Source organism: Centruroides vittatus, unplaced genomic scaffold, assembly GCF_030686945.1.
Source record: "Centruroides vittatus isolate TY-2023 unplaced genomic scaffold, ASM3068694v2 contig_290, whole genome shotgun sequence".
NCBI lineage: Eukaryota > Metazoa > Arthropoda > Arachnida > Scorpiones > Buthidae > Centruroides > Centruroides vittatus.
The window spans coordinates 1915177-1942147 of NW_027121846.1; the positions used below are offsets into that span (position 1 = coordinate 1915177).

The 26971-nt window shown below is 32.3% G+C and overlaps 2 protein-coding genes across 5 annotated transcripts in view; both read left to right on the forward strand.

Annotated features, from left to right (window-relative positions):
• Positions 1–470, forward strand: part of LOC136972398 (uncharacterized) — a 29846-nt gene extending 29376 nt beyond the window's left edge. For all 4 annotated transcript variants that reach the window (XM_067266985.1, XM_067266987.1, XM_067266986.1 and 1 more), the window contains exons 6-7: positions 137–184; positions 315–470. In XM_067266985.1, coding sequence (XP_067123086.1) covers positions 137–184; positions 315–398 — 132 coding nt within the window. In that variant the 3' untranslated portion in view covers positions 399–470. The remainder of the gene's footprint in view (positions 1–136; positions 185–314) is intronic.
• A 6873-nt stretch (positions 471–7343) lies between these two features.
• LOC136972386 (integrin alpha-4-like) lies at positions 7344–26190 on the forward strand. Its single transcript, XM_067266961.1, has 27 exons — positions 7344–7545; positions 7625–7719; positions 7789–7871; positions 9180–9318; positions 9422–9495; positions 9575–9623; positions 9707–9802; positions 9875–9963; positions 10195–10248; positions 10310–10453; positions 10582–10684; positions 11317–11408; positions 11488–11578; positions 11651–11696; positions 11783–11934; positions 12007–12161; positions 13209–13346; positions 13418–13497; positions 20301–20511; positions 20698–20861; positions 22154–22232; positions 22312–22419; positions 22498–22668; positions 22745–22867; positions 25602–25703; positions 25772–25894; positions 25969–26190. Exons 1-27 carry the CDS (start codon positions 7403–7405, stop codon positions 26071–26073), a joined length of 3009 nt encoding a protein of 1002 aa, XP_067123062.1. The 5' UTR covers positions 7344–7402; the 3' UTR covers positions 26074–26190.
• The last annotated feature ends 781 nt before the right edge of the window (positions 26191–26971 follow it).

Sequence of the window (26971 nt, forward strand, 5' to 3'; positions counted from 1 at the left end):
TATTTATATTTAAAAGGGAACTGTCTTGGAAGTCCGTGTTAGCTTTTCTTATTAATACAAAATTTATCATTATTTCTAGGATTAAATATAAAATTGTAAATTTCTGATTAGATAATTTAAAATATATATATTGCAGCTCCTTCTTCTTTGTGCAGCTATACTTCTGGCTACGCTAGGATTACATGTAAGTTGTTGCAACGCGTAACATTTATAAATGTAAAAATATATCATATGTTATTAACAAATAAATGTGCTAATTTTATTAATTTAATAATATAAACACGAATATTTAATATTTTATATATAATTTTTAGATTGTTTGTTTCCTTGTGGTTATAACATATTATCGATCATTGGAAGTGCCTCGGGGAACTGCAGAAGAAATGGAAAAGATATGAATTTGTAACTTCACAGTAACATTGTGTAAAATTCTGTAATTTTTTTTTTAATATAAAATATTTTATAGTTTTTTTCTGTGAATATTTTTATATGTTGATGCAATAGTCATTTTGAAAAAATTATGTGAACGTTTTTTAAGTCACTGTATGTGTATTAACAGGGCCGGATTTACATAAGGGCATTTGGGGTCGGTGCCCAGGGCCCCCACAAAACTATGTTTAAACATAATATTTTCTTTCTATTATTCAGCTTAGTGTGGCTTAATCACGAGGTAGTACAATCAATAGTACAACACGGTTTCACAACAAACACGAGGGCCACAGGCAGAGAAAACCAAACCCGAAAAAAAACCTATGAAACATATCGGAAAATTTCGGAAAAAAATTTTACATAGGTACAGTATTTTTCAATTAAATTAAAATAATTAGTTTTACCCAATAAATATGTGTGTTTACAATAACCTTATTTTTAAATGAAATTTACAACTTCCTAGTTGAAATCTACTTGAAAGTACAGTATTTTGTGTAAATTTTCTAAATTATCAAATTTGCCTCCTCTTAACGGGGCCCCCACCGTATTTGTGTCCACGGGCCTCTGATTGTTAAATCCGGCCCTGCCTGTCTATCCGGATTTTCAAGAGAAAGAAATGTGAATTTAAAATAAATGGGTTTCAACAATGTAAACAGTAATCGGTTTGATTCGAGGTACTGTATTGTATCAATATTATACAATAGCAAGTATAATACAGCCCTGCATTAAGTAAGTAAATAAAACATTGTCGACATATCTTAACGGAAAGGGATTGTTAATTGTGACTTTCTTCAAGCAATAAGAGGCAAGTGGATCGGAAAAATGCCTACAACAACAGATGTTTTCTGTGTACTATAAGAGATGTTTGTCGCCTTATTATATCAAAATAGGGTGCTGAGTTGTGAGTGAATTTATGCTATAATTGAAATGGCTTAAAGCAACCAACAACAATCATTACTTTTATATGAGAGAACTTTACCTGCTACCATCTTGCTATTTCCCAACCTGAGAGTATATGGGGACTGCGTGTTGAGAATGCGTTCTTTTTTTTTACACTGCCGGTATCATTGTATCAGAAAAAGATTGTCGTAGTAGCTCTGTGGAGTTTATTTATCTTAATCGCCTGCATTCACACGGAATATAGGAGAACGTGAAGATCATAGAGCTATCAAAGAGTGGAAGGCGAGTGGGAAAATAGGTTCGAGTTATAAGTACCGACGATTTCCACTTAAAGAGAATGTATTATAAGGAGAAACCTTATATTGTGTGACAGGAAATTGTAGACAGTTTTGATTTGACGCGGTTCGTCTTAGCTAGGTTTTACTGAAGGGGAAATACGTACAAAATGACATGGTTTTATTTTAGAAGTGTTGAACACGAGATCGTGTTAGTAACAATCACATGGCTTTTTTCCACCTTTATTTAGTTGAAAAAAGGTGGAAAAAAGCCATGTGATTGTTACTAACACGATCTCGTGTTCAGCACTTCTAAAATAGTACAACACGGTTTCGCAACAGAGTTTTCTTTTAGCTTCATAACTCTTTATTAGTAAATCACAGCACTGTAATATTCTACACCAATCATCTTTGGTTCTTTATTTATGAAATATAATAAACATTTATAATATAAAAACAAGTAATATAAAAAAAAATTTTTAAAGTCAATTCCTACTTAGGTCAACAAAGAAAAACTTTATTTTAGTTACTTTTTATTAAATAATTACAATTAATATAAATATGTATATACATATGACAGAATCACAATATTAAGTGGCAAAATAGAAAGAAAAATCGGAATTGAACCCAAAGCATAAAATTTCTTCAATTTTATTTTTGAGAAAAATCCTTCATTCTAACCACTAAGCCACAACTGCTAACTCACTCTCGAACATCATTTGGATAAAACGTCTATTTAAAGCAAACATTTTCAAAAATTTATTGATTTTCGCAAGAATTGAACTCGCATTCTTCACCTTCACGTGAAAAATACTGAAATCCTTGCATTTTACCGATTGAGCTACTGCCTGTTGATTTCAATTTTCATTACAAACTGCTAAAACTCTATTTACAGTATTAATAATTAGGTTAATGTTACCCGTGGTATCGAAGACGGCGACGGGGAAATTTTTTTCCTAGATACTAGACGGCGACGGGGAAATATTAAATTGCATAATGCGACAGATAGTACGAGTATCACTCGGTATTTTACTTCGAGATTATCCATTGTTAATCTGATTCGAGATCATCACTCGACAATCTGATTTGAGATTACCGGAAACGCGGTCATCTCGAACGTAGGGAAAAAATTTCCCCGTCGCAGTCTAGTATCTAGGAAAAAAATTCCCCGTTGCCATCTTCGATACCACAGGTAATATTAACCACAAATAAAACACAGAAAACAAAGCTAAGTAGAAAGAAATGATTGAAGGGTTTTTAAATGCTATTCTTTTTTCTATTATATATTTCCACGCTGTTGGAAGCGCATTAGCATCCATAACATTTAGGCGACGGTTTTTCATTTTACTTCTATAAATTTCCACCTTTTCCATCTCCAATGCAATGGATGGAGAGTGCACTGTTTAAATGACTTTAGCCTCTTCCCATTTTACAATCGCTCCTTCAGTCTATTCCATAATTGCTAATAGTGTTGTGTCCTTTGTCAAAATATGTATGTTCTCGCAGTCGTACCGCCAGGTTTCTTCTAGTCACACCCACATAATCTTTTTCGATTCCTAACTGTTGATTTTCAAATGGAATTTTATATACCCCGGCTTTACCTTCCTTTTTTTACGCTGTCTTTATCGTTCCATAGCAAGCTACAGATATTAGGTGCTCTTTTATAGATCATTCTCAATTTTTATATATATAAAAAAAGAGCATTTGATACAATGTTGACAAACGACACAACACAATATTATCAATTATAGCACAGACTGAAGGAACGATTGTAAAATGGGAAGAGGCTGAAGTCGTTTAAACGGTGCGTTCTCCATCCATTGCGTTGGAGATGGAAAAGGTGGAAATTTATAGAAGTAAAATGAAAAACCGTTGCCTAAATGCTATGGATGCTAATGCGCTTCCAACAGCGTGGAAATATATAATAGAAAAAAGAATGGCATTTAAAAACCCTTAAATCATTTCTTTCTACTTAGCTTTGTTTTCTGTGTTTTATTTATTTATTTATTTAATATACACACTTCTTTCAATTTATTTTAAAGTTAAATTACTTTTTTGAATTTTAAATATGTAAAATATTCGAAAACGGTACGTTCCATTTTGGAACATTTATAATATTAAACCTGACGATGGCCTATATTAGATAGGGTGAACACTTTCTATTCTAACAAACTACTTTATACCCATAGCAGCCGCCATTATGTAGTTCGCGCTAATACCGCTAGGTGTCAGATCCAAAAATTGCAAAAATCGCTTAGCCAATTTTCCAATAAATAAATTCCAATCGCTTAAATTCACAAGGAAAATTATTAATATTATTAATTACCTTATAATAGAAAAATTCCAAACGTCGAAATAATTTTTTCACACAATACAACACGCATACTCCACTTTCGGGAAAATAAAATTTGCATAATTGCCGATCAATCACGTCAAAGCGCCCTTTACCGATTTCATTACTTGATAATGAAATCCTCGTTCGAGATTATCGGAGTGGCAACATTGGTCGGAGAAAGAGCCGCAAAGGCTATAATCTCCATATTAAACTGTGAAAGAAGAAGAAGAAGAGATTATCGGAGGAGTTTGAACCACCTCCGATAATCTCGCGACTCCGTTTCGAGGTTACAGGGAACGTCGAACGTAGGGTAGAAAAAATTTTCCCGTCGCCGTGTAGAATGTAGGGAAAAAGAATTTCCCCATTGCAGTCTAGAATTTCCCTGTCGCCGACTTCGCTACCATAGGTAACATTAACCGTATTTTGTGTGTATGGTTACACCTTGTTTTTTTTCTGGATAGTTCTCTTTATGATTTTAAATATTTAAATTGTTTTTGTTTTATCAATTTTGTTTATGTAATATTATACTTAATTAATTAATACCTAGCAAGAGGCTTCTTAAATTACACAACAACACATTATTTCACTGAGAATTATTTATTCACTTTTACAAACATTTTCAACCTGTTCTGCACGTCATCATCATTTTTTTTATTCTACGGAACAATGATAACTGTTTTTTTTCGAATATAACAGTTAAGAACAGATTTAAAATATAAAAATCTCTGGAATATATTGCAATATTATATTAAACTTGTAATAATCCTTTATGGTAGGAATACTGTTGTATTACCCGCATCATGTGTGAAATAAGTATGCTAAATAAATGAAGTGATAGGCCTAATACGTAGTATGAGTTACCGAACGTTTATTTTATGAATTATGTAAAAAGTGGTCACTAAACGGTACGGTTCGCTATGCAGCTCGTTCGGAACGAAAATTATTTTGTTACACGAAGGTCGAGAACCTAGCTAACGAGGCCCTTTTGTCCAGGCCATCGCGGGTTAGGCCGGGTGGTAAGGGACACAGCCCGATATATCCGATTTACCCACAAAAATTCCCGAGTTTCTTAGCCCACCCGGATTCGATACCCGGTCTTCAGAGCCACAGGCCGATGTCTTAACCGTTCTGGTTTCACGAAAGACTTTTAATACCTTTTTTTTTATGGAGTGAAACCATATTCTTGAACTCTTAGTTTAGATGGAGAGGCGTACATTTATATAATTTCACGACGACGGCCAGATGGTCGAACCGTAAAGGTTTCAGCTTACCGCTCCTGGGGACCCGAAATCAAATCCGGAGATAAGGGAATTTAATAAGTGAAATCCATTTTGTTTCTTCAGCGCAATGAAGTGCAGTTGATTAAGATTCGTGCTGAAGAAAAAGTAAATAAGACACGGTTTCAAATTTAACAAGGGAAATCCAATAAAGGAAGTTTGTTCTTTTTGAGGAAACGTACGAAAATATTCAAATAATCCACATAACACTTATATTAAATAAAGTGATTTACCCGTAATACGAATTCGTTTAAAATAGATTTTTTCTATAGCAGCGTTTCTCAACCTGGGAGTCGCGAAACAATAATGAAATGATTTTATGAGAAAATATCATTTATTATAAACTTATAAACGTTTTACTTACAATAAGTACACATATAAAGAAAAGAAATTGTATGGTTGCATTTGTTTTTCATTTAAAATTTTCATTTATACAGTCAAAATTCAATTAGTAGTAGTAAGGCTTACTGTTATTATTCTTTTGGGTGGGGGTCGCGAAATATTAATTTTATTTATATTTAGCCTATTATTTGGGGGTCGCGGAGCTAAGAAGGTTGAGAATCGCTGTTCTTTAGTAATTTGTGGTTAATTGGCTAATGTCAACTTCCAAATGTTCCATTTCTGTTTTGTTTCCTTTACTGAAATACGGTGTTTCCGTCTTTCCCTTTTCCCTCGATTATTCTGCAATTTCTCAGCTCTTTTTTCCGTTATTTCTTCTAAAACAAGAAAAAATTTCGGTAGTTTTCTTGGAAAGTGCCGGCGATACGAAAATGGCGTTTGGATTCCGACGAACACACAATGGCGTTTGTATTGTCTATTCGGTAACAATCACCCATGATGCTGGAATCTAATTGTGGTCGATGACGTTCGCCGAATGACGTCACGTTATGTATAAAATTTCATAAGGTTTTCTGTCTTGTAAATTTCCTAAAATTTCGTAAAAAATTTACTCGAATATCAAAGAGTTTTTAAAATTGGCTTTGGTAATGTTTTATTAATTTGAAAGAAAATCTCTAATTACATTCTGTACGAGGGAGAGAAAGAAAAGTAAAATTAAATTTAAAGTTTATGTCGTTAATTAACAAAAACATTTGAAAAATTTAAAAGTTTACAAATACTATAACTTAACTTTTGCAAATTATTAGAATGATTACGGTAACAAAATGTTTTTGCTCGCAATTAGTGTTTATTTTAAAATATTTTGGGAGTTTTCATGATGAACTCTGTGAAGATCTCTCTACAAATATCACATAGACGCTCCGACAGACGAGGCAATTCATTTATGGTACACTGAGTTTCCGCAACCTGCACGCTTCAAAACTGTCCGGTCAAACAGTCGACTGCTGACAAGACCCAGTTTAGCTGGCAAGAGACAGCTTGGAATTACAGATCTCGTAACCAACAATATGGCGTATTCTACCTAAACTTCTTCGAATAAAACCATATCGAATGCAGCTGTTGCAAGCAATGAATCTCCAAGAACACGATCTTCGTTTCCAATTATGCGTGCGTTTTCAACATCTAATAGAGGAAGATTGGTTTGCTAGGAAACTAGTTTTTAGTGAGACGGCAACACGTGTGTGACATGGTAAATCGTCACAACGTACGCAATTAAAGCACTGACTCGGACCTTCTTTCTTAGTTTTCTCGGGCTGACTTTAAAATTGAAGTTTTTTCTAGAATTTCCTGTACTCCTACATATTAAATTAACTTATTATATCTATATTTTTTTATAATATAGATATAATAAGTTGTTTAATTGGAATTTCATATTATAAAAAAATATAGATATAATAAGTTAATTTAATATGTAGGAGTACAGGAAATTCTAGAAAAAACTTCAATTTTAAAGTCAGCCCGAGAAAACTAAGAAAGAAGGTCCGAGTCAGTGCTTTAATTGCGTACGTTGTGACGATTTACCATGTCACACACGTGTTGCCGTCTCACTAATATAATATTTACTATGATATATATACCTATATATATATATATATATTAATAATTTTTAAGAATAAATTGTTTTAAAATATTTGCAAATCGTTACAAACGTTTAATTAACGTTTTAAATATGTTAATATTTAATCTAAATGAGATGATTAATCTTCCGGTATCAACGCGGAACTCTTCCTTTTATCAAAGCATTTATATATTTTTTTATTTTACAAACTTCATTTTATTTGTTCTCTATGGAAAAATTACTATTATTTTTGTTCTGTACAAATGTAATGTCTTGGAATTTCGAAACCAAGACTGCGATTATATTTAAAGGTCATCCTGGTTCTTATTTCGGATTTTCTGTCGCCATACACAAAAACAATCGAGGAATTTTGTAAGTAACATCACTTTAATATTATTATTATTAGTTCATAATACGGATTTTAATATATATATATCTTTTAATGATCCAGTCCTTTAATTACCGCAACGAAAGCCAACTCAACGGGTGCTTTGTACAGATGTGATATAAATAGTAGAAAATGTGAAAACGTCGTTTTAAATCATGGTAAATTTTTCACATCTAGATTAAAAATTAAACTATTTTTACAACAAAGTTTTGTAAATTCTCCAACAGAGGCGAAAGTCAATGAAATAAAGGAAAATATGTGGCTCGGTGTAAGTTTGGATGTACAAAAGAAGGAAAACGGACATATTGTAGTAAGTTATTCGTAATAAGCTTATCATTTTATATACAGTTAGGCTGCTGATAGGCGATATATAGACTTTTAGAAGTTTTAGATATTTTTTACTAGAAATTAGTAAGTAAGAAATTCAAAAAAAGTAGAAAAATGAATTCCTAATTATTATCTAGTTTCTGTACTAAATCAAAAGTGATAATATAACTCTCATTCTAACCATTGCAAAATCTAAAAATAAGAATGTTGTACGCAGAAGAATCTTCGGTATTTATTTAATTACATAACATATTCCATGCCAGTAAATTTCTCATCTCGTCATCCAATTTACTTGGGTAATTTAATAGATACAGCAGATATTATAGTGTATTTATTATCTGTCTCGAACTTTTTTATTATTACACGGTTGTTGTAAACTTTCAAACATAAACTCTATCTTGATTCTGTGTTTTCTTTTGCCTTCTGTACTTTCCATTGATTTTAAGCTTAGTTCTTCATCAGCTAGCATATTTAGTTGAAGTTTTTGTAATGATGGTATTTGAATATAGCTGCGACGGCTTCATTCAGTATTCAATATTCAAACGATTTGATCACTTTATAATACTTTGCAACAAAATATCAACAATTAATATATCATTCTGAAAATATATATTATAATAACGTTGATAAATTAAGAATGCTTACAGGTGAAAATGTTATCAATCAACCGAGCTTAACACTGGTAGCACCATTATGAGTACCTCAAATTTACATTAAGCCCGACAGTGGCCAGGGAAAACGTAAGTCTAACACCTAAATAGGTGTCATTTTATTATTAAAAGTCCACCGTAAGGCATCAACAGTGGGCAGATTGCACTCGTGTTGCATTTCCGTATGTCATGAAATCAACTAATCAAATTTACATTAAAAGAAGAATATACGTTACTTTATATCATCCTTTAAATGAGTAATTTATTAGAGAAATTGCAGCCGACGTTTTCATCGCGACAATGTGAACGTCGGACGTTCAGCGTCGCCATCCTGTTAGCCTAGAAGCTTGACAATGGGGTTTGGAAGGTCGAGCATGATTCCATTGACGTTCCAAACGCCATTTTCAAACTTCTAGGCTTTCGACGTCCGACGTTCATGTTTTTGCGATGAAAACGTCGGCCGCAACCTCTCTAATAACTTCAATTAATTTCACGTTACATTATTTGATATCTTAATAATTATTTCTAATTAAATAACTACATTTCTTATTTGTATATTTGTCCTTAAATTACTTTTCATACCGTTTAAATGGTGCTAATGAAAGTTTGACACTAATCGAAATTTCATACTACTTTATCAGGTATGCGGACATTTATGGAAAGTATCTGTACTTGTAAGAGGCCAAGAATTATACAAACATCATTTTCCTTTAGGCACGTGTTATATATTGAATCCAGAGATGACTTCAGTGAAGAGAATTAATCCGTTTGAACATGAACGTAGAGTATATTCTACTTACTTTATATCATGAATTTTCATTGGTAAAACGGTCGGTATGAATTTTTCGTATCTTAAATTCGAGTTAACTATTATATTTTTCAGTAAATAATACGACAGAATTTGATTATACTCGTTTTTCAACTACTGGAGTTGGAATATCAGCTTCTTTTACACACGTAACTAAACTTTAGATAATAATTTTACTCGGTTAATTTAACATATTCCAAATATTAATATTGTGATTTCTTGTTTCAGGACGAAAATGGTTTACTAATTGGATCATCCGGTTTTAACTATTTTAGAGGTAATTTCTTGATTTTTTTCTAATACTGAATGGACGGAAATTTAATATCATTTTTCCAATTTCCTTCTTTTTTATTAATTTAGGAGCTGTGATAAGATATAAATTTTTAAATAATAATTTTGATGTCAATAGTGCTTCTACTTTTGAGTTACATGTTACAGATTTTAATACTTACATTGGTAAATATTTCTGTTGATGATAAAATGATATCAATATCAATTTTAAATGTTTATAATTGAGTTATTTTTTAGGTTATTCTGTATCGTCCGGAAAATTCTTTGATGCCTACGGATCCATTTATGTAACAGGAACACCAAGAGATGGGAAATGTAAAGGGAAAGTAATGAATAGATTCATATTTACAGTATAAATGAAAAATATATAAAAACAAAAAACCAATACATAATTACAATGTGTCATATTTTTTAGACTTTAAATTAATAAAAAAAATTTATCAGGATTAAATATAAAGAATATTTCGTAACAATTTTATATTTTTCGTTAATTAGCATATGAAATTGTTTTGTTCAATTTATATTTCGATTTAATTAAAAAATTGACATAATTTTAGGTTTACACTTTTGATGAAACTTACGCGATTGATAGGGAATTCGAAGGGATTCAAGTGAGTTGTTATTACTATTATAATTGACAAAAATGATAATTGATTAATGACAATTGTATAGATAGGGGAGTATTATGGTGCAGCCATTTTAAGTGTGGATGTGAATAACGACGGTTTGACTGATTTATTTGTCGGTGCTCCTTTGTATTCTACTAAATCTGGCAGGGATGAAGGAAGGGTTTATATTTATCTTAGTGACGGTAAAGTAAGTTAAATATTGTTATATCGCATTAATGGTTGCGTAGAAATGATTCTTCTATGTATAATTTAAGAGAAGTATATTGGTATATTGACCATTATTGCGATTAATGTTTTAATCGGTAATTTTCCAAGCATCTACAACACCAATCAAGTTTATATGGATCTTCTGTTAAAGGAAGCCGGTTTGGCACTAGTTTAGCTCATATTGGAGATATTAATCATGATAAATTTTCAGGTAAGGCTGTTAAATTATTTTTTAAATGTAAGGGTTCCGCAGTAATTTTGATACTTTGATACTTTGATGATATTTCACGTTTAATTCTGTAAATAAATAAATAAATTTAATATATATATATATATAAGAAATGCATTACTTATATTTATAAACATGTAATAGGCTACAAATGAATAAAACACAAGAATGTTATTATAAAATGAATTTTATAATAATTATAATTAAAATTTTTAAATCTTTTTTAACTTTTCATTATACGTATTATGTCATTCCTGAAATTAATTCTTATTAAAACTTTTAGATCCCCTTTTGAGTATTGTCCCTCGCTCGGTCAAGATTACTGAAATGAAATGTATTGTACTTTAGTATGTTTTCTTATCTTTGTTACAAAATATTATTCTATAGTTTATCTCAGTAAATCGGGTCTCAATTAATCGAAACTCTACAGTACTATTATTTTCAACTAACACGATTCGTATACGTACGTGCCTTTACATGCCACGCATTAACTTTTAATAAAAGCACGAGATAAAAAATATTATTTTGCCATCTTATAAAAATAAACAAAAATTACAACACAAAAAATGTTCAAAAATTGCAGTAGACAATGTCGATGATAATAAATTTTGCAGATATTGCCGTTGGGGCACCATACGAATTAGAAAGAGGAGCGATTTATATTTACCACGGTTCTTCCAATGGACTTAAAACTAAATTTGTTCAGGTAAAATATTTATGAAACGATTATATTCTTCAATATGAAATATAAATACTTATTATGCCAATAACTATTTATTATTTAGAGAATTTTTGCGGCCGACGTAGATCGACATTTAATGGGTTTCGGTATATCTATATCGAAATCGTATGACGTAGATTTTAATAATTATCCAGGTAATGTGAATTTTAACTTACAAATATTTCGTCGCAAATTAAATTTTGACAGAGATCCTTTTCCTTCTCTAGACATTGTCGTTGGGTCATTTTTATCGGATAACGCTGTCCTTTTAAGGTAATTTTTAAAAATTGATTAAAAATGAAATCTCTTGCACGATTCACAAGAACATGAATAATGACTATTAACGATCAAATTTATAGAACTCGTCCCATTGTTCGGATATTTCCTCACATACAATTTCAACCCCGCCAAATATATCCGAATAATTCAACCTGTAACCTCACCACGGCACTTTGTTTCAAAGCCATATTGTGTTTGAGATACGAAGGATCTTATGTGCCTGCCACACTCGGTAAGTATAAATTATATAATTTAACGATGTTTACCGAAATATTTTTTGATCTGAAATTAGTTATTTTTATAGATTTTACTGTGGAACTACGCGCATTTCGAATAAAAAATGTACTCCAGCCCAAAGAATACTTTATAGATCAAAATTTACCAGTTTCGATGAAACGTGATGAAATTACAGCTAGATATAACGAAATTGAATGTCATATTTACAAAGTTTATATTTATGTATGTAATACTTTTCACGAACAATATCATAATTGTAATTATTGTTTTCTTAAGCATATTCAGTCTTATTAGATAGTTGAAATAGTGACCATCTGGTCTCCATCGACCTCCGAGGAATCAATCAATTTATCTAGAAGGTTGATAAATTGCTAGAGAATTTAAACAAGTTTATTTTTTATGTGTAAAAATGTGATAAAAATAAGAATATAAAAGAATTACTGGTACAGTTTTAAATTAGAATAAAATAGAACACTAAATTTCGTTTTTTGATTTGGGTCCTAGGTTTAATAAAACAATATTATTAATCTGTATTTGCTTTTTATTCTATTGTATTTGTAATTTATTCTTAATTTGTATAAATTTGGACAGGAACAAAGACAGATCTAATTTTGAAAAATGTCGACAAGCAAAGACTGTTACGAACCCATATATTAGACAATAATTTCTCATTGGACTGCAATTTGAAAAAATTGTAGACCTATGAATTCCCACTGTCGTCCGTCTTGCTGTCTGTTTGTCCTTCCTTAAATCGAAAATAGAGTTAGATAGATAAAACCCGAGACCGGATTTGGAAACTTTAGGGTTTGATTAACTGTATAAAAAGTTTTGACGCAAACCGGAAGTCATGTTATTTCAATGCAAATATTTCCCTGAAAAGTGTTAGATATATTTTTGGCACGACTCTATTCTTAAAAGAAAAGTATGATATACAGGGGCAAGTCACTATTGATTTGAGGTGGAGAACATACATTTTAAATTAAATAAATTAAAAATATGACTAAAAATTGTAACTTGGCATTGTGACTTCGTCACAATAAATAATTGCTCGTTTCTATTAAAAATCTTTCAGAAAGTTAATAAATTATAAAAAAATTTCTAAAATATTAATACTTATTTTAATTAGTAAATTCTCCGTTTGAGACGTTAATTGATAGAGTAACGAAAGAAGACAGCATTTGTTTTTACACGTTAACTTTGTTTATATGTTAAATAATTTAATGTTAAAGCGTTAAATGATTTATTTAACATAATTTGTAATGTTTTCAGGACGATTCCGACGATCGAATAACACCGATTCAAATAAATGTTGATGTATATTTAACGCACAACACATCGAAAGAAACACAGTTTTGTAAAGATTGTCCCATTTTAGATCCGACATTTCCTCATTCTAAGAGCGAAGTGGTAAGTCTGAATCCTAAGAAAAATATTTTTCTAATTCTTAGTTAATTAGGATAATTTATGATTATTTACAGATAACATTTCTTACTGGCTGCGCTCGTGAAGATAAATGTTTTTCCGATCTCACACTGGAGGCCCATGTGTTTGGTCTAAGGTAAATAAATCTGTTTTTAAGAATATCGTCAATAACTAAGGGTAGTTTTTGAAAAATATATTCATTGAGAAACCATTTTTAATTCTATTTTTACAAAACATAAATTGACAGCTTTTGCCATAAAATGGAATATATAGTAGTTAAAAGAAAGCAATTATATCAGTATATATTACAAGTAGTTGAAAATTGGGAGAAAAATGTTTAAAGATGTAAAATGTGACTTCTTAATTATATTTTAGATCTTAAATAAATATTTTGAACATTTGCAATTGATCACAAATATTCGCCTGACCTACCGACCAGAATTTGCTGGGTTTTTCTCACGTGTGAAACACGTTAAAAGAAGCCAGTTTCTGATGGAAAGTTCTTCCGGGAGGACTCCCTCTCTTTAGCAGATCGTCTTCGTGTTGCATTGTTTTATTTCATCAAACCAAACTAAATAACTAATTCTACTGTTTGCTCAGTTTCGTATTTCATTTCTAAATAGGCCAATTACTTGAATGTCATGTTTTCTATGTTTCCTCTTTTTAAAATTAACAAATATTGAAAGCTTAATTAATTTTATAAAGTCTTAATTAACCTTTCAAAATTGAGTTCCAAACGTTCTAAATTAAGAGTATTTACCAATCACGTATTGACAGGAGGAATATGAAACACTTTTCAACAGATATTGAAAAATGACTCACACACTGTCCATACTGTTTTCATATAGACAGTGCAATAACAATGGGATCGAAATTTATTGCTCGTCCATTCTATTAACACATTTAGAGAGAATTACATTTATGAATGCGAGACATCAAATTACATCATGAAATACTTAAAAACATAAAATTCGTGTGTATGAAAAAGTAATAGGTTGTTCAAATGAGTAATATTTATAACGTTTGAATCAAAAATAAAATTATTTTACAAGAGATAATGAAACACGACAACAAGCTGCCAAAGGATAGCATTTAAAAACCCGAACAGACTTCCTGTAGGAAAACTGCCGCTAGTAGGTGTTAGATACGTGAAGGAACCTCTAAAATTCTAGCCAAAAAATTAGGGAACCAACTATCATGTTTAGTGATGTTATTCACTCTGTCACAGGTGGACCGCAGTTTAAATAACATTTAACACATGTTTTTGTATCCTATTGCTTTTTACATAAAATTTCTTAGAGAAAATAAATGTTTATATACGAGAAAATAACATTTTACAAACATTTAAAATCCTTTATTATTAACATTATTTTTTAAATTTTAAAATGATTTTTAATGCATAATTATTCCTCGATTCTAAATAAATGCATTTAACTTTCAAACAAAAACACCAAACTATCGCCTAAATATCGGGCTACAATATGGCTACTTAAATGGTTGGTACAAAGTAATTTGTCGCTAGAGGTAGACTTTAGGCGCCATCTCTTAAGTAAATTAATAATTATAATTAATTAAATAGTCATTGTTGATGTTATTATTTGTAACTTTCAAACAATAAAAATCGTTTTAAAATGATTATTTATTACCTGATTTTAAAATATCAGATAATTAAAGGTTTTAGAGTGATTTATCTGATTCATTGAAGTGAATATAAAGTTTATTTATAGTGTTTAATAGGCCTATAGAAATTCAATAACTTTTAAATTACAAACATTGTTTAGCAATACTAGGATATTAAATCACAATTAAGTAAATTATATGCTGTAATTAGTCGAAATATTAAATCAAAATTCAAATTTTTATATACTTATAATATATTTACATAGGCCTATATATATATATATATATATATGTAAATATAACTTAAATATATATAATTTAAGTATATATATATATATATACTTAAATTATTCATAATTGGAAGTATAACGTGCTGATTATTATCGTATAGAAATCCAACAATTTAAATCTGTAATTTGATCTATATTCAACATGGAAGACGTAGCGGATGTTTCTATATTTCTGTCATTTATTCACTAAATTAAAAATTTTGGAGACGTATGTGATGGATTTCCTTTCGGTTTCGGTTTCTGATTTCAGGAAAAATGTGGAAAGTTAGGACAAAGGAAAATATGTCCTTTTCATTTCGAAATGTAAAATATCTCTTTTGCAAGATCGGAAATCCATAATTCAAAATACAAAATTTAAAAATTTTTCTGATTTCCGAATAAGACATATCAAATCACAAATGAAATAAAACATTTCTAAAAATCTGATCGATATTTGAGACCGATTACCATTTACAAAGGCAAATGTGTTTCTTTGAGTGAATAAAATTTAATACTTTCATTTTGATACTTTATTGTTTTCCTACTTTATCTATATATATAATCGAGACGAGTTGATGATGATGATAGTAGTAATAATAATAATAATAACTCTCCTGTGGTCACCACCTGGTCGTGGTGGGAGAGCCCAGTAATTTTACTGATCCATAGGGCAATGCAGGCTGGAGCACAAGCTCCTGGTAGGGACACCCATGCCAGTAAGGTCTATGGGGAGAAATTAAATTAAGAGTGACCACACACCCACATTCTGTAAAGATATGTATCATGGTAGTAATCAGATCTAAATGTGATACCGACTCGGACGTCGCCCGGGTTAACAAGATCCGCGTTCGTGGGTTAGGCAGAGGCTCACGTTTTCGAAAAATAGGCCACAGTCTTTCTTGGTTACCGGTGGCGAAAGCAGCACCGGCCCAAGCATGGCTACTGCAATGCCCTCAACAGATGTGAGGAACCAACCTAGCCTTGCTGTTTCTGTGGCAATGCATCCACAGACCACAAAGGCTGGAAAACCACGCCAACTGATGAAATGGACAACGGAAATGAACGAGTTTATCATCCGTACTTATTACACCATCACAAAACTCGAAACAAACATGACAGCATACAGACAACAACTACACCATAAATTCACACAACAATATCCTCACCTCATTGTTACCGAACAAAGAGTTGTTGATCAAAAAAGAACAATTATACACAACAACCGTATTCCACAAACAACACTTGAACTTATCAAACAACAGGTTGCTGATCAAATACATCAACAGACAGAAACATCTAACATTAATGAAGATCATGTAACCTGTCAGGATAATCCAGCAACAAGCACTGATTACAGCACACACACAACAACTACCACTATTGATACTACAAACACTTCCTCATTCATCACTGATAACATAGACATAGATTTAGTTAATACGCTCTCACTTATATTTCAGGAAACACTCACTAAATATACAGGCACAGATCCCACACAACGACCACGAATACCAAAAATCAACACGTCAAAGGAAGTAGGAAAAACACTAAATTATGTAAACACTCACTTACTACCACACTACATTCATTCAATTTCTACACTCGCAGACATTCATACATTAGTTTATGCTGGGGCAGTCACAGTAGTGACACACCATGGACTGAAAGTACAATCACAGACAAATACACAGAAAACACAATTCTATCACAAGCCTGCCTGGCAGAGAAGAATAGAAACACAAATAAATGACATCAGACAGCAATTACGCAGGCTGACACAATACACTAAAAACAACATAACACCCAAATTAAAGAAACAGCTCAAAAACATTTTCAAAAAAATAAAAACACACACAAAACACGAACATCACAACGCACGCATTACAGAATACATTGATACACTAAAACAAAAACTTGCTGCCAAAGCACATAGACTCAAACGATACAAAACATGTACACTACGAAAACAACAAAATAAATTATTTACAAACAATGAAAAACTCTTTTACAGACAAATTAATAACAAAGCAAACACTGATACACAGCACAGTGGCACACCAACAGAAGAAGAACTCATAACATATTGGTCTTCTCTTTGGTCCAGTGTTGGTCTTCTCTTTGGTCCTGCATACTGCTGATGCAGGCTGGATCGAGGAGGAGAACAGAAACCTGCACCAACATACCAACTATGCCTTGCGCTGAAATAAACATACATGATTTCCAATACACTGTTAACAGAACACACAACTGGAAGACACCTGGTGTAGACAACATTCACAATTTCTGGTACAAAAAGTTTACATCACTGCACCAGGAACTAGCTAAACACCTAACACACATCATCATCAATCCACAAGACATGCCAAATTTTCTTACTCAGGGCATCACCTAGATGAAACCTAAAAACAACAATACCACAGACCCCACACAATACAGACCAATTACATGTCTTCCAACACTCTACAAATTATTGACATCCTGTATCGCAAACAAAATATACAAACATGTTGAAGAACACGACAATCTTACAGAACAACAAAAAGATTGCCATAGAAATCACAGGGGATGTAAAGAACAGTTACTCATAGATTCAGTCATTCTACGGCAAGCACACAAACAACACAGAAACATACACAAGGCATATATAGACTACAGAAAAGCATTCGACAGTGTTCCACACAGTTGGCTGCTACATATTCTACACATGTACAAAATACATCCATCACTCATTGCATTCTTCCAAAACACTATGCAGCACTGGAGTACAACACTACATCTCAGGGTTAGTAACACTTCCATACAAACAAACCAAATTTTTATTAGGCGAGGAATTTTTCAAGGAGATTCCTTGAGTCCTCTCTGGTTCTGCCTAGCCTTGAACTCATTATCCAACATGTTAAACAACACGCAATATGGTTACAATATCAGACACGAAAAAACAACACAGTTTACACTGTCACATCTCATGTACATGGATGACATAAAACTTTATGCATCCACACAAAAACAACTTCATCAACTCCTACAAATCACACATTCATACACCAAGGACATACAAATGGAATTTGGCCTAGATAAATGCAAAACAGTTCACATAGAAAAAGGAATCCTGAAGAAAGAAGATTTTGCACTTGGAAATGGAGACCTTATTGAATCCATGGAAGAGGGTGAGTTCTACAAGTATTTAGGATTCCAACAGGCCAAACTAACAGAACATACACAAATAAAGCAAAGATTAATTAAAGAATACCAAAGTAGGTTAAATGCTATTCTCAGAACAGAGTTAAATGCAAAACACACAGTTAAAGCAATAAACACATATGTCATCCCAGTACTCACATATTATTTTGGAGTTATACATTGGACTCACACAGATCTTGAACAACTCCAAAGGAAAACAAGAACAACACTTACTAAGCATAAACAACATCATCCTAAATCTGCCATAGAAAGATTAACCCTTCCACGTAAAGATGGCGGACGTGGCCTGATTGACATAGTTAACCTGTCACTACAAACAAATACAGTCACTGCGAGAGTTTTTCTACAAAAAACAAGAAACATCACAATTACATAAAGCAGTAACTCTAGCAGACTCCAATAACACACCATTAAACTTACACTCACATCATATGGACACAACACAACACATAAAAAGCATAGACACCATTAAGCAATCGTGGGCTCGAAAGGCACTCCATGGCAGGCATCCTTATGATCTGGCCCAGGATTTTGACAAAACTGCGTCAAACAGCAGGTTAGCTCGGGGATGCCTCTTTGGGGAGACGGAAGGATTCATGATCGCCATACAGGATCAGGTCATAAATACTAAAAACTACAGAAAACACATAGTCAAAGATACAACACTCACAAATGACACATGCAGAAAATGTCACATCATGCCAGAAACTATACAACACATCACATCTGGTTGTAAGCTCTTGGCACAGACAGATTATTTACACAGACATAATCAAGTAGCAAATATAATACACCAAGAGCTTGCAAAGAAACACAAATTAGTAAACATCCACGAACCATACTACAAATACATTCCACAGACAGTATTGGAAAACAACACACACAAAATGTACTACGACAGAGCCATAATCACAGATAAAACAATTTACCACAACAGACCATACATCACACTCATTGACAAACACAATAATATCACATACATTATAGACATATCCATTCCAAACACTCACAATATACAAAACGCATGCACTGAAAAAATTAGCAAGTACACAGAACTCGCCCAGGAAATAAGGCATCTGTGGAGGATGGATAGGGTGCTTATTGTACCTGTTGTTTTCTCCTCTACAGGTGTCATACCACACACACTACACAAAAAAGCCTGGGCACATTACAATTGAATAGAAACACATACATCAGACTACAGAAGGCCACTATGTTAAATACATGTCATATTGTGAGAAAATTCCAGAATACAGACACACACACTGATACACTTCTTTAATTTCTGCATTGGTTACTATGCCTTGACTGGTCCGGCATAGTACACAGCCACCGGTGTTAACCGAGTATATCTCACTTAACCCAACATAATAATAATCAACGCAGAGCCCAAACGGTTAGGAGTTGAAAGTTTTAATTTGGTACATAGTTAGGGAACGTCAAGAGAGCGCACACTAAGAAGGGATTTTTCGAAATTCCTCCCCACGGGGGAGAGTGACAAAATTAATGTTTAACACTTCCATCAACAATGGAAGTGTTAAGAGAAAGCGACGTGCAAGACGCAGATGCAGTTCTTTTCGTTTTTGCGGGAAATCGAACATATTTTTAGACCCATCTAAAAATTCTCTAATTAGTCTGGAAACAGGGGGACCGAATTCTTGCATTTTGTAAAAACGGGTAAGGTTGACTATAACGTAACAATCTTAATCTTAATGTATAAATCGCTATCGTTACTTTTGCTCGAGCAACGCCGGGCCTACCCGCGAGTATACAAATAAAATAGAAAATTGAATTTATCAGACAATTAATAATAATAATTCCTATATTACTATTATTGTTTCTTATTCAGTAACGGAGAATTAATACTCGGTAAAGACAAAGAAATCACCATTATTGCCGAAATTCAAAACTCCAACGAACCGGCTTTCATGACCGAAATGTGGATTTATTTACCCGAAAATATGGAACTGATCAACGGAGAAAACTGTAAACAATTAGAAGAAATGTCTAAACAATTAACTTTAATCTGTCTGATTGGAAATCCTTTCGATAAGAAATCGGCAAGTCATTAAACTTTATCTCAAATTATTCATTTCTGTAAAAAGTTGTAAAATTATCGCATAAATCATTCGAATTTAATGTAATTTCAACTTCTGATAGAAATAATTTACTCATTTTATTTATGATGCATAATTATAAAGCATTTGTACCTCTTCATCGTTATTGTTTTCGTGATTATTTTTCAGGCAAGACACGAAATTAAACTGGATTCGTCTAAACTATTGTCTTCCTTGGATAATATATCTATTGTTATGAATTTGACGACACTGAGCGAAGAAAGTAATGTAGCCGATAATCTGGTTAATATCACGATACCTATAAAATTATCTGCAGACGTCAGCATAACCGGGTAAGTAATGCAAAGGAAAAGTGATGATTATATTATAATTATTATAATACATCTAAATATAAATGAATCTGCAGCAATTTGGTTAATAAAAATTACAAAAAGTGTAAAATGGCTTCTTCATATTTTAATTTCCAAGAACAATAATATTGACGAAAAATATCCGTAATTGCCAAAGTTCACAACTTACAACAAAAATTTTCTTGTAAGCCACTGCGAGAGTCGGAGTTTTCTGTAATTAACTTCCGCCTGTAGGGGAGAGCGGGGCAACAAGTTCCGTTTTTTAATCAACCTTATATTTTGTTAAGGAAACATAATTCTAGCATAAGTATTAAGAGATTAAAATTTAGTAATATGTCTAACTTTGCTATAAATACAGTTTTTGAAGTTGATTTTTTGTAAGTTTTTTTATAATTAATAATACAATACCTAAAGTCGGAAAGGAACAACTTACCCCGGTTCGGGGCTAGTTGTTAACAGGGTGGGGCAAGTTGTTACAAGATCTATGGAAGGTGTAATATGTAAAAAAAAACAATAATTTATTTAACTAAGTATGTATTTAAAGACTAATCAATAATATCTTATCAATAATTGGTTGTTTTTCTTAAATTTATTATAAAGAAAACATTTTTACGTTTCAACATTTATAACTTTTACTTAAAGAAAAGGGGAGAAAGGAACATCCTTTCCAAGTTCTTGTATAACACCAGAAGTTGCAGGCAACCAAAACAGGCAGGAAAAAAACATTATTATTACTGCATTACCGGTACAGATGAACTGGGGCAAGTTGTTCCAAGGTCACAACATGCCCCCAAAGAAGGGAACATCTAGCCCCGATAACATATGGATTCAAAACAGCAACTACTAGATTAGGTTACGAGACATATACAGTTTTAGCGTAGTATATCAAGATATTCGATATATTTTTGAATAAAAATACCAAACAACTAATCGCTAATTATTTAAATTCGCCAGATATACCAAAAATATCAAACACGAAAATATTTACTTATGTGGATCAGCGACTTACAGGCTTTCTTTCCAATGTACCGGACGTCACTAGCCTGATTAAGATAGCTGCCGTCGGTGCGCAGAAACGTTCGATTTCATGACATATTTACTAATTATATATTTTTTCCTTGTGGAGCTACTTCAATCGGAACAACTTACCCCGGGAACTTTTAGCCCCGCTCTCCCCTACTTCATAAACTATAGAACTTTTTCTTCATTATAAACAAGTTTTTATTGTTTTTTGATTTGAATTTTTTTTTAAATTTGAGTGTTTTACCATATAGACGCCCAGAACCGGAGCTAATTATATTGAAGAAAGGTGAATCTCATCGTGATCTTTACGAATTCGTCCATATTTATAATGTAATGTCTGAAAATCATTACACTTTTTATCGCCATTTAATAAATTTAAAATATCTAAAAAAGTATTTTCTTTATTTAGGTTATGAAACATTTGTATAGTCCCATTTCTCTAATCAGAGTAACGTTTTTAATTCCAACCACTTTCACCGATACGAAAATAAAATTCGTAAATTCTAAAAACTTAACTGTAAGTGACTGTAAATGGTTGTTTACAAAATAATTTAATACATCATGACTTTCGTTGATAATTTTATTTACGTAACAGGTTTTTAATCCGGATTTTGAGTTCGATTCTGACATCTGCAATTTCACGAATGGCGAAACAGCAAATGACGACTCGGAAAGCGATGGCCTGAATTTCACGATTTCAAATATCAAGTCGAAGAGAAATAGTAATAAACTGATTTCAGAGGACAGAAGCGAGAATCTGATACTTGTGAGTTCTGTTTGTAAGAATTTCTTAAAATTACAACGCGAGCTTTAATTCTGCCATAATTTATTACACTATCTAGAATTGTGAAACGTCGGTATGCGAAAAAGTTGTATGTTCTGTAGGTCCCTTTGATGATAAAAAGAAAAGCTCGACTTTCTACATAAAGGGATATATAAATACCGAAGTCCTCAGCTCAAATTTTGTGCGTATTTTATATTTTATAATCTTATTAAATCACATATAGACGTTAAGAAAATTTTTTATTTTTAGAAAATAGCAATTGTGTGTTATTGGAAATAATTTAATGATTGAAATTTGATTATGTAGACATCAATAAAACTTGTAATCATCTATATCAGTTATACTGAAAGCTGCTTTTAGTTTCTTTTGTCAAAATATTTAAAACTAGCAGGTAGGCCCGGAGTTGCTCGGGCAAAAGTAACGATAGCGAAGATTAAAATTATTACTTTATAGTCACAAAAGAAAAAGAATAATTTCATCAACAAACTAAGTATTTCTAAAGAAAGGTTGAATTTGAAAATCGAATGTTCTAATATTGTTCGATTTTCACGACGTGTTCTGATTATATTGTTCAATTTTCATCGAATGTTCTAAAGAAGAAAGGTCGAGAAAAACCGAACTAATGTGTTTAATTTGAAAATTGAATATTTTCTAACATATTACTCTTTTTCTTTCTTTTTTTTGTTCTCCAGCGCCGGTAAATCTTGCACGTCACTTTCTCTTGTTCTCCATTGTTACGTAACACTTCCATTGTTACTTGACACTTCCATTGTTGTTAAGACTTAATCCTGTTCCTATCCCCGTGGGGAGGAATTTTGAAAAATCCCTTCTTAGTGTGCGTCCTGTTGACGTACCCTAACTGTGTACCAAATTTCAACTTTCAACTCCTAACCGTTTGGGCTCTGCACTGATTATTATTATTATTATTATCAACTCGTTTCGATTATATATATAGACTAGCGGGTGGGTCCGGCGTTGCTCGGGCAAAAGTAACGATACCGAAGATTAAGATTATTACCTTACCCGTTTTCACAGAATGCAAGAATTGGGTATTCCCAGGGCCGGATCATCGAATAGACAAATGAGACAAATGTCTAGCTACTATTTAAATTAACAATATAAATATTATTGTCACAGAATGCACTGCTGCTACTAGATTTACAGACATTGTGCCAAAAACGTCCACAAGGGCACCCCAGCGGTGATTTTCAGCTTTTATTCAGTATAATTGAGTATATTAAATAATATACTCAATTATACTGAATAATATAATTATACTGAATTGTGAACGTTTTTGGCACAATGTCTGTAAATCTAGTAGCAGCAGTGTCATTCTGTGACAATAATATTTATATTGTTAATTTAAATAGTAGCTAGACATTTGTCTCATTTGTCTATTCGATGATCCGGCCCTGGGTCCTCTCTGTTTCCAGACTAATTACAGAATTTTTAAATAGGTCTAAAAATATGTTCGATTTCGAAAAAACACTGCATCTGCGTCTTGCACGTCGCTTTCTCTTAACACTTCCATTGTTACGTAACAATGAAACAGGATTAAGTCTTAACACTTCCATCGTTGATGGAAGTGTTAAGACTTAATCCTGTCCCTCTCTTCCGTGGGGAAGAATTTCGAAAAATCCCTTCTTAGTGTGCGTCCTCGTGACGTACCCTAACTGTGTTCCAAATTTCAACTTTCAACTCCTAACCTTAAAATTTCCATTGTTACGTAACACTTCCATTGTTGACTCTTCCATTCTTAACGCTTCCATTGTTACTTAACATTTCCATTGTTGATGGAAGTGTTAAGCTTTAATCCCGTCCCCCCGTGGGGAGGAATTTCGAAAAATCCCTTCTTAATGTGCATTCTTAATGAGCCTTCTTAATGTTCATGACGCACCCTAACTGTGCACCAAATTTCAACTTTCAACACCTAACCGTTTTAGCGAATATTAAGATTAATACGTTAGTCAACGTTACCCGTTTTCACAGAATGCAAGAATTGGGTCCTTCTTGTTTCGAGACTAATTACAGAATTTTTAGATAGGTCTAAAAATATGTTCAATTTCCTGCAAAAACGAAAAAAACTGCATCTTCGTCTTGCACGTCGCTTTCTCTTAACACTTCCATTGTTACGTAACACTTCCATCATTGATGGAAGTGTTAAGAGTTAATCCTGTCCCTCTCCCCCGTGGAGAGGAATTTCGAAAAATCCCTTCTTAGTGTGCGTTCCCGTGACGTGCCCTAACTGTGTACCAAATTTCAACTTTCAACCCCTGACCGTTTGGGCTGTGCGCTGATTATTATTATTATTATTATTATCAACTCGTCTCGATTATATACATAGATTTGTTGCACTCGAGTGTAAGTAATATATAAACCCATATTAACTAAATAACTGAAATATTTAATAAATAGATAGTTCTATTGTAGAGCTTTAGTATGTGAATAATGCATGTATTCTTTTTAAGATCTAAGATACGATAAAACTGAAGTTGTGCGGAAAAGTAAAATTTTGCTCAAAATATTAACCGACTATTAATAAATGTGTTAAATGCATGCAACTAATCTTTAATGAAACTATTCCTGAAATGCAGTTGAGTCACTAAGTCGCCAGTTTTGAAGGTGTGTACGGCAAAAGTAGTTGCTTTTATATCATTTCAAGTTTGATAGTATAAAATCTAAAAGTTTTTCAAAGCAGACATATCTTTTATTAAAAGTGCAATATGTTAATGAATTTTTCAAAATATTTTTTTCAATAAGTACAAATTCTGGGTAAAAGTGGATTTTTCTAGTGGATTTTTATAGTGGATTTTTATAGTTCTCACTTTAATATTATTTTGATTACAATATATATGTGTAATCTTTGATTTAATTAAAATTGTTCTATTTTTAAGCTAAACGTATGATTTTTCTAGAAAGAATGGGATAACATCACATTCTCTTCACAAGGAAAAGTGACGATCGAAGAAGAAAGAATTATTGTTCATGCTAGAGGTCATCTACCACACGAAACTGAAGTAATCGTTAATAATATTAACTTATTTAACTCAAGATTTCAGTGTTAATGAAATTAAATTTCGTTTAGGTGTCAACGAACGTAGTACTTTCCATTACTTTAAAAAGCGCTAAGATTTCAAAATGGGTTTTGCCCGTTAGCATTGTTTGCGGGATCATCATAATCGGAATCATTGCTATAATATTACTTAAGGTATCTAAATAATTTTCTCTTTTTATAATTTTTATTCTCTATTATTTTTAATATTTTCTATATTTTTTGTTTAGATGGGATTCTTTAAAAGAAAAAGAAAAGATGAAATTCAAGCGTTGAAAACGAATTTCTTGCAAAAGAAACCGACAAGTAACGAGGAAAATATAAATGAAAACTGAAAATTATATAACAAAGTTTTCGAACATACATACATACATACATATATGTACAGTACTGTATATCAGTTACTTTTCTTTCTTAATTAAAAAGTGAAAAAAGAAAAAACTGCGAAATAATTTAGGGCCTATAGTTTAAATCTTAACCTTGAATTTTTGTGTATATAATACATACCTTTTCAACTATATTTAAATGCTTAATTAATTCGTCTTATTTCTTTTTAAATTATTAAAAATAATAATGTGTGAGAACCCAGAGTGGACGAAAAATTTTAGTAAAAATTTTTCGATAGAGAAAAATCAGGGAGAATAGTTAAAACTTCTCCTACTGACCTGTTTCCTTGTTTGAGGTGACACATCGAATGTGTCACCTCAAACAAGAACTGACGATTGAAATTTAACAATTGCACAGTGTGTGATAATTCCTAATGAGGTCATGGAAAACCCCACGAGAGACCCCCGAATACAAAAAGGAGGGCGTTTGCCATCATCGTTAGTTCGCTTTAAACTGGTGTTCGCGCCCGATCCTGTTTCGAATACTGCTCAAGCCGTCGCCGATCCTCTGCCCTCTCAAGACGGAAAAAGATTTCTCTCCTTTCGATTCATCGAAGTACCTTTCGAACCACCTGGCGGATCAGCAGCGATCCGATGATTCTGCGATTCCCCAAGGAATCAACTTTTACCAACGCACGACAGATTATAAACTCTCTCTCTCGCGGTTAGGGTCGCGATGTTAGGGATAAGACTTCTTTTCTCCTTGTTTTGTGAAGTACGTTTAGCCGATGTTGGCCAATTTTATAGGAAACTGAAAATATAGTCGATAAATAAACGGGTATTGTTAATTGTTAAATTCGTAGTAGCGTGCGCTTTTTCCAGTCGTCTCTCAGGCCATCTCCATCCC

Bases quoted from the DNA above. Each gene is read 5' to 3' on its own strand.
- LOC136972386 (XM_067266961.1), top strand. From the start codon at position 7,403: ATGGAAAAATTACTATTATTTTTGTTCTGTACAAATGTAATGTCTTGG. The intron at 9,624-9,706 runs GTAATTTCTTGA...TTATTAATTTAG, and splicing joins CGGTTTTAACTATTTTAGAG to GAGCTGTGATAAGATATAAA. The intron at 22,233-22,311 runs GTAATGTCTGAA...TTCTTTATTTAG, and splicing joins AATTCGTCCATATTTATAAT to GTTATGAAACATTTGTATAG.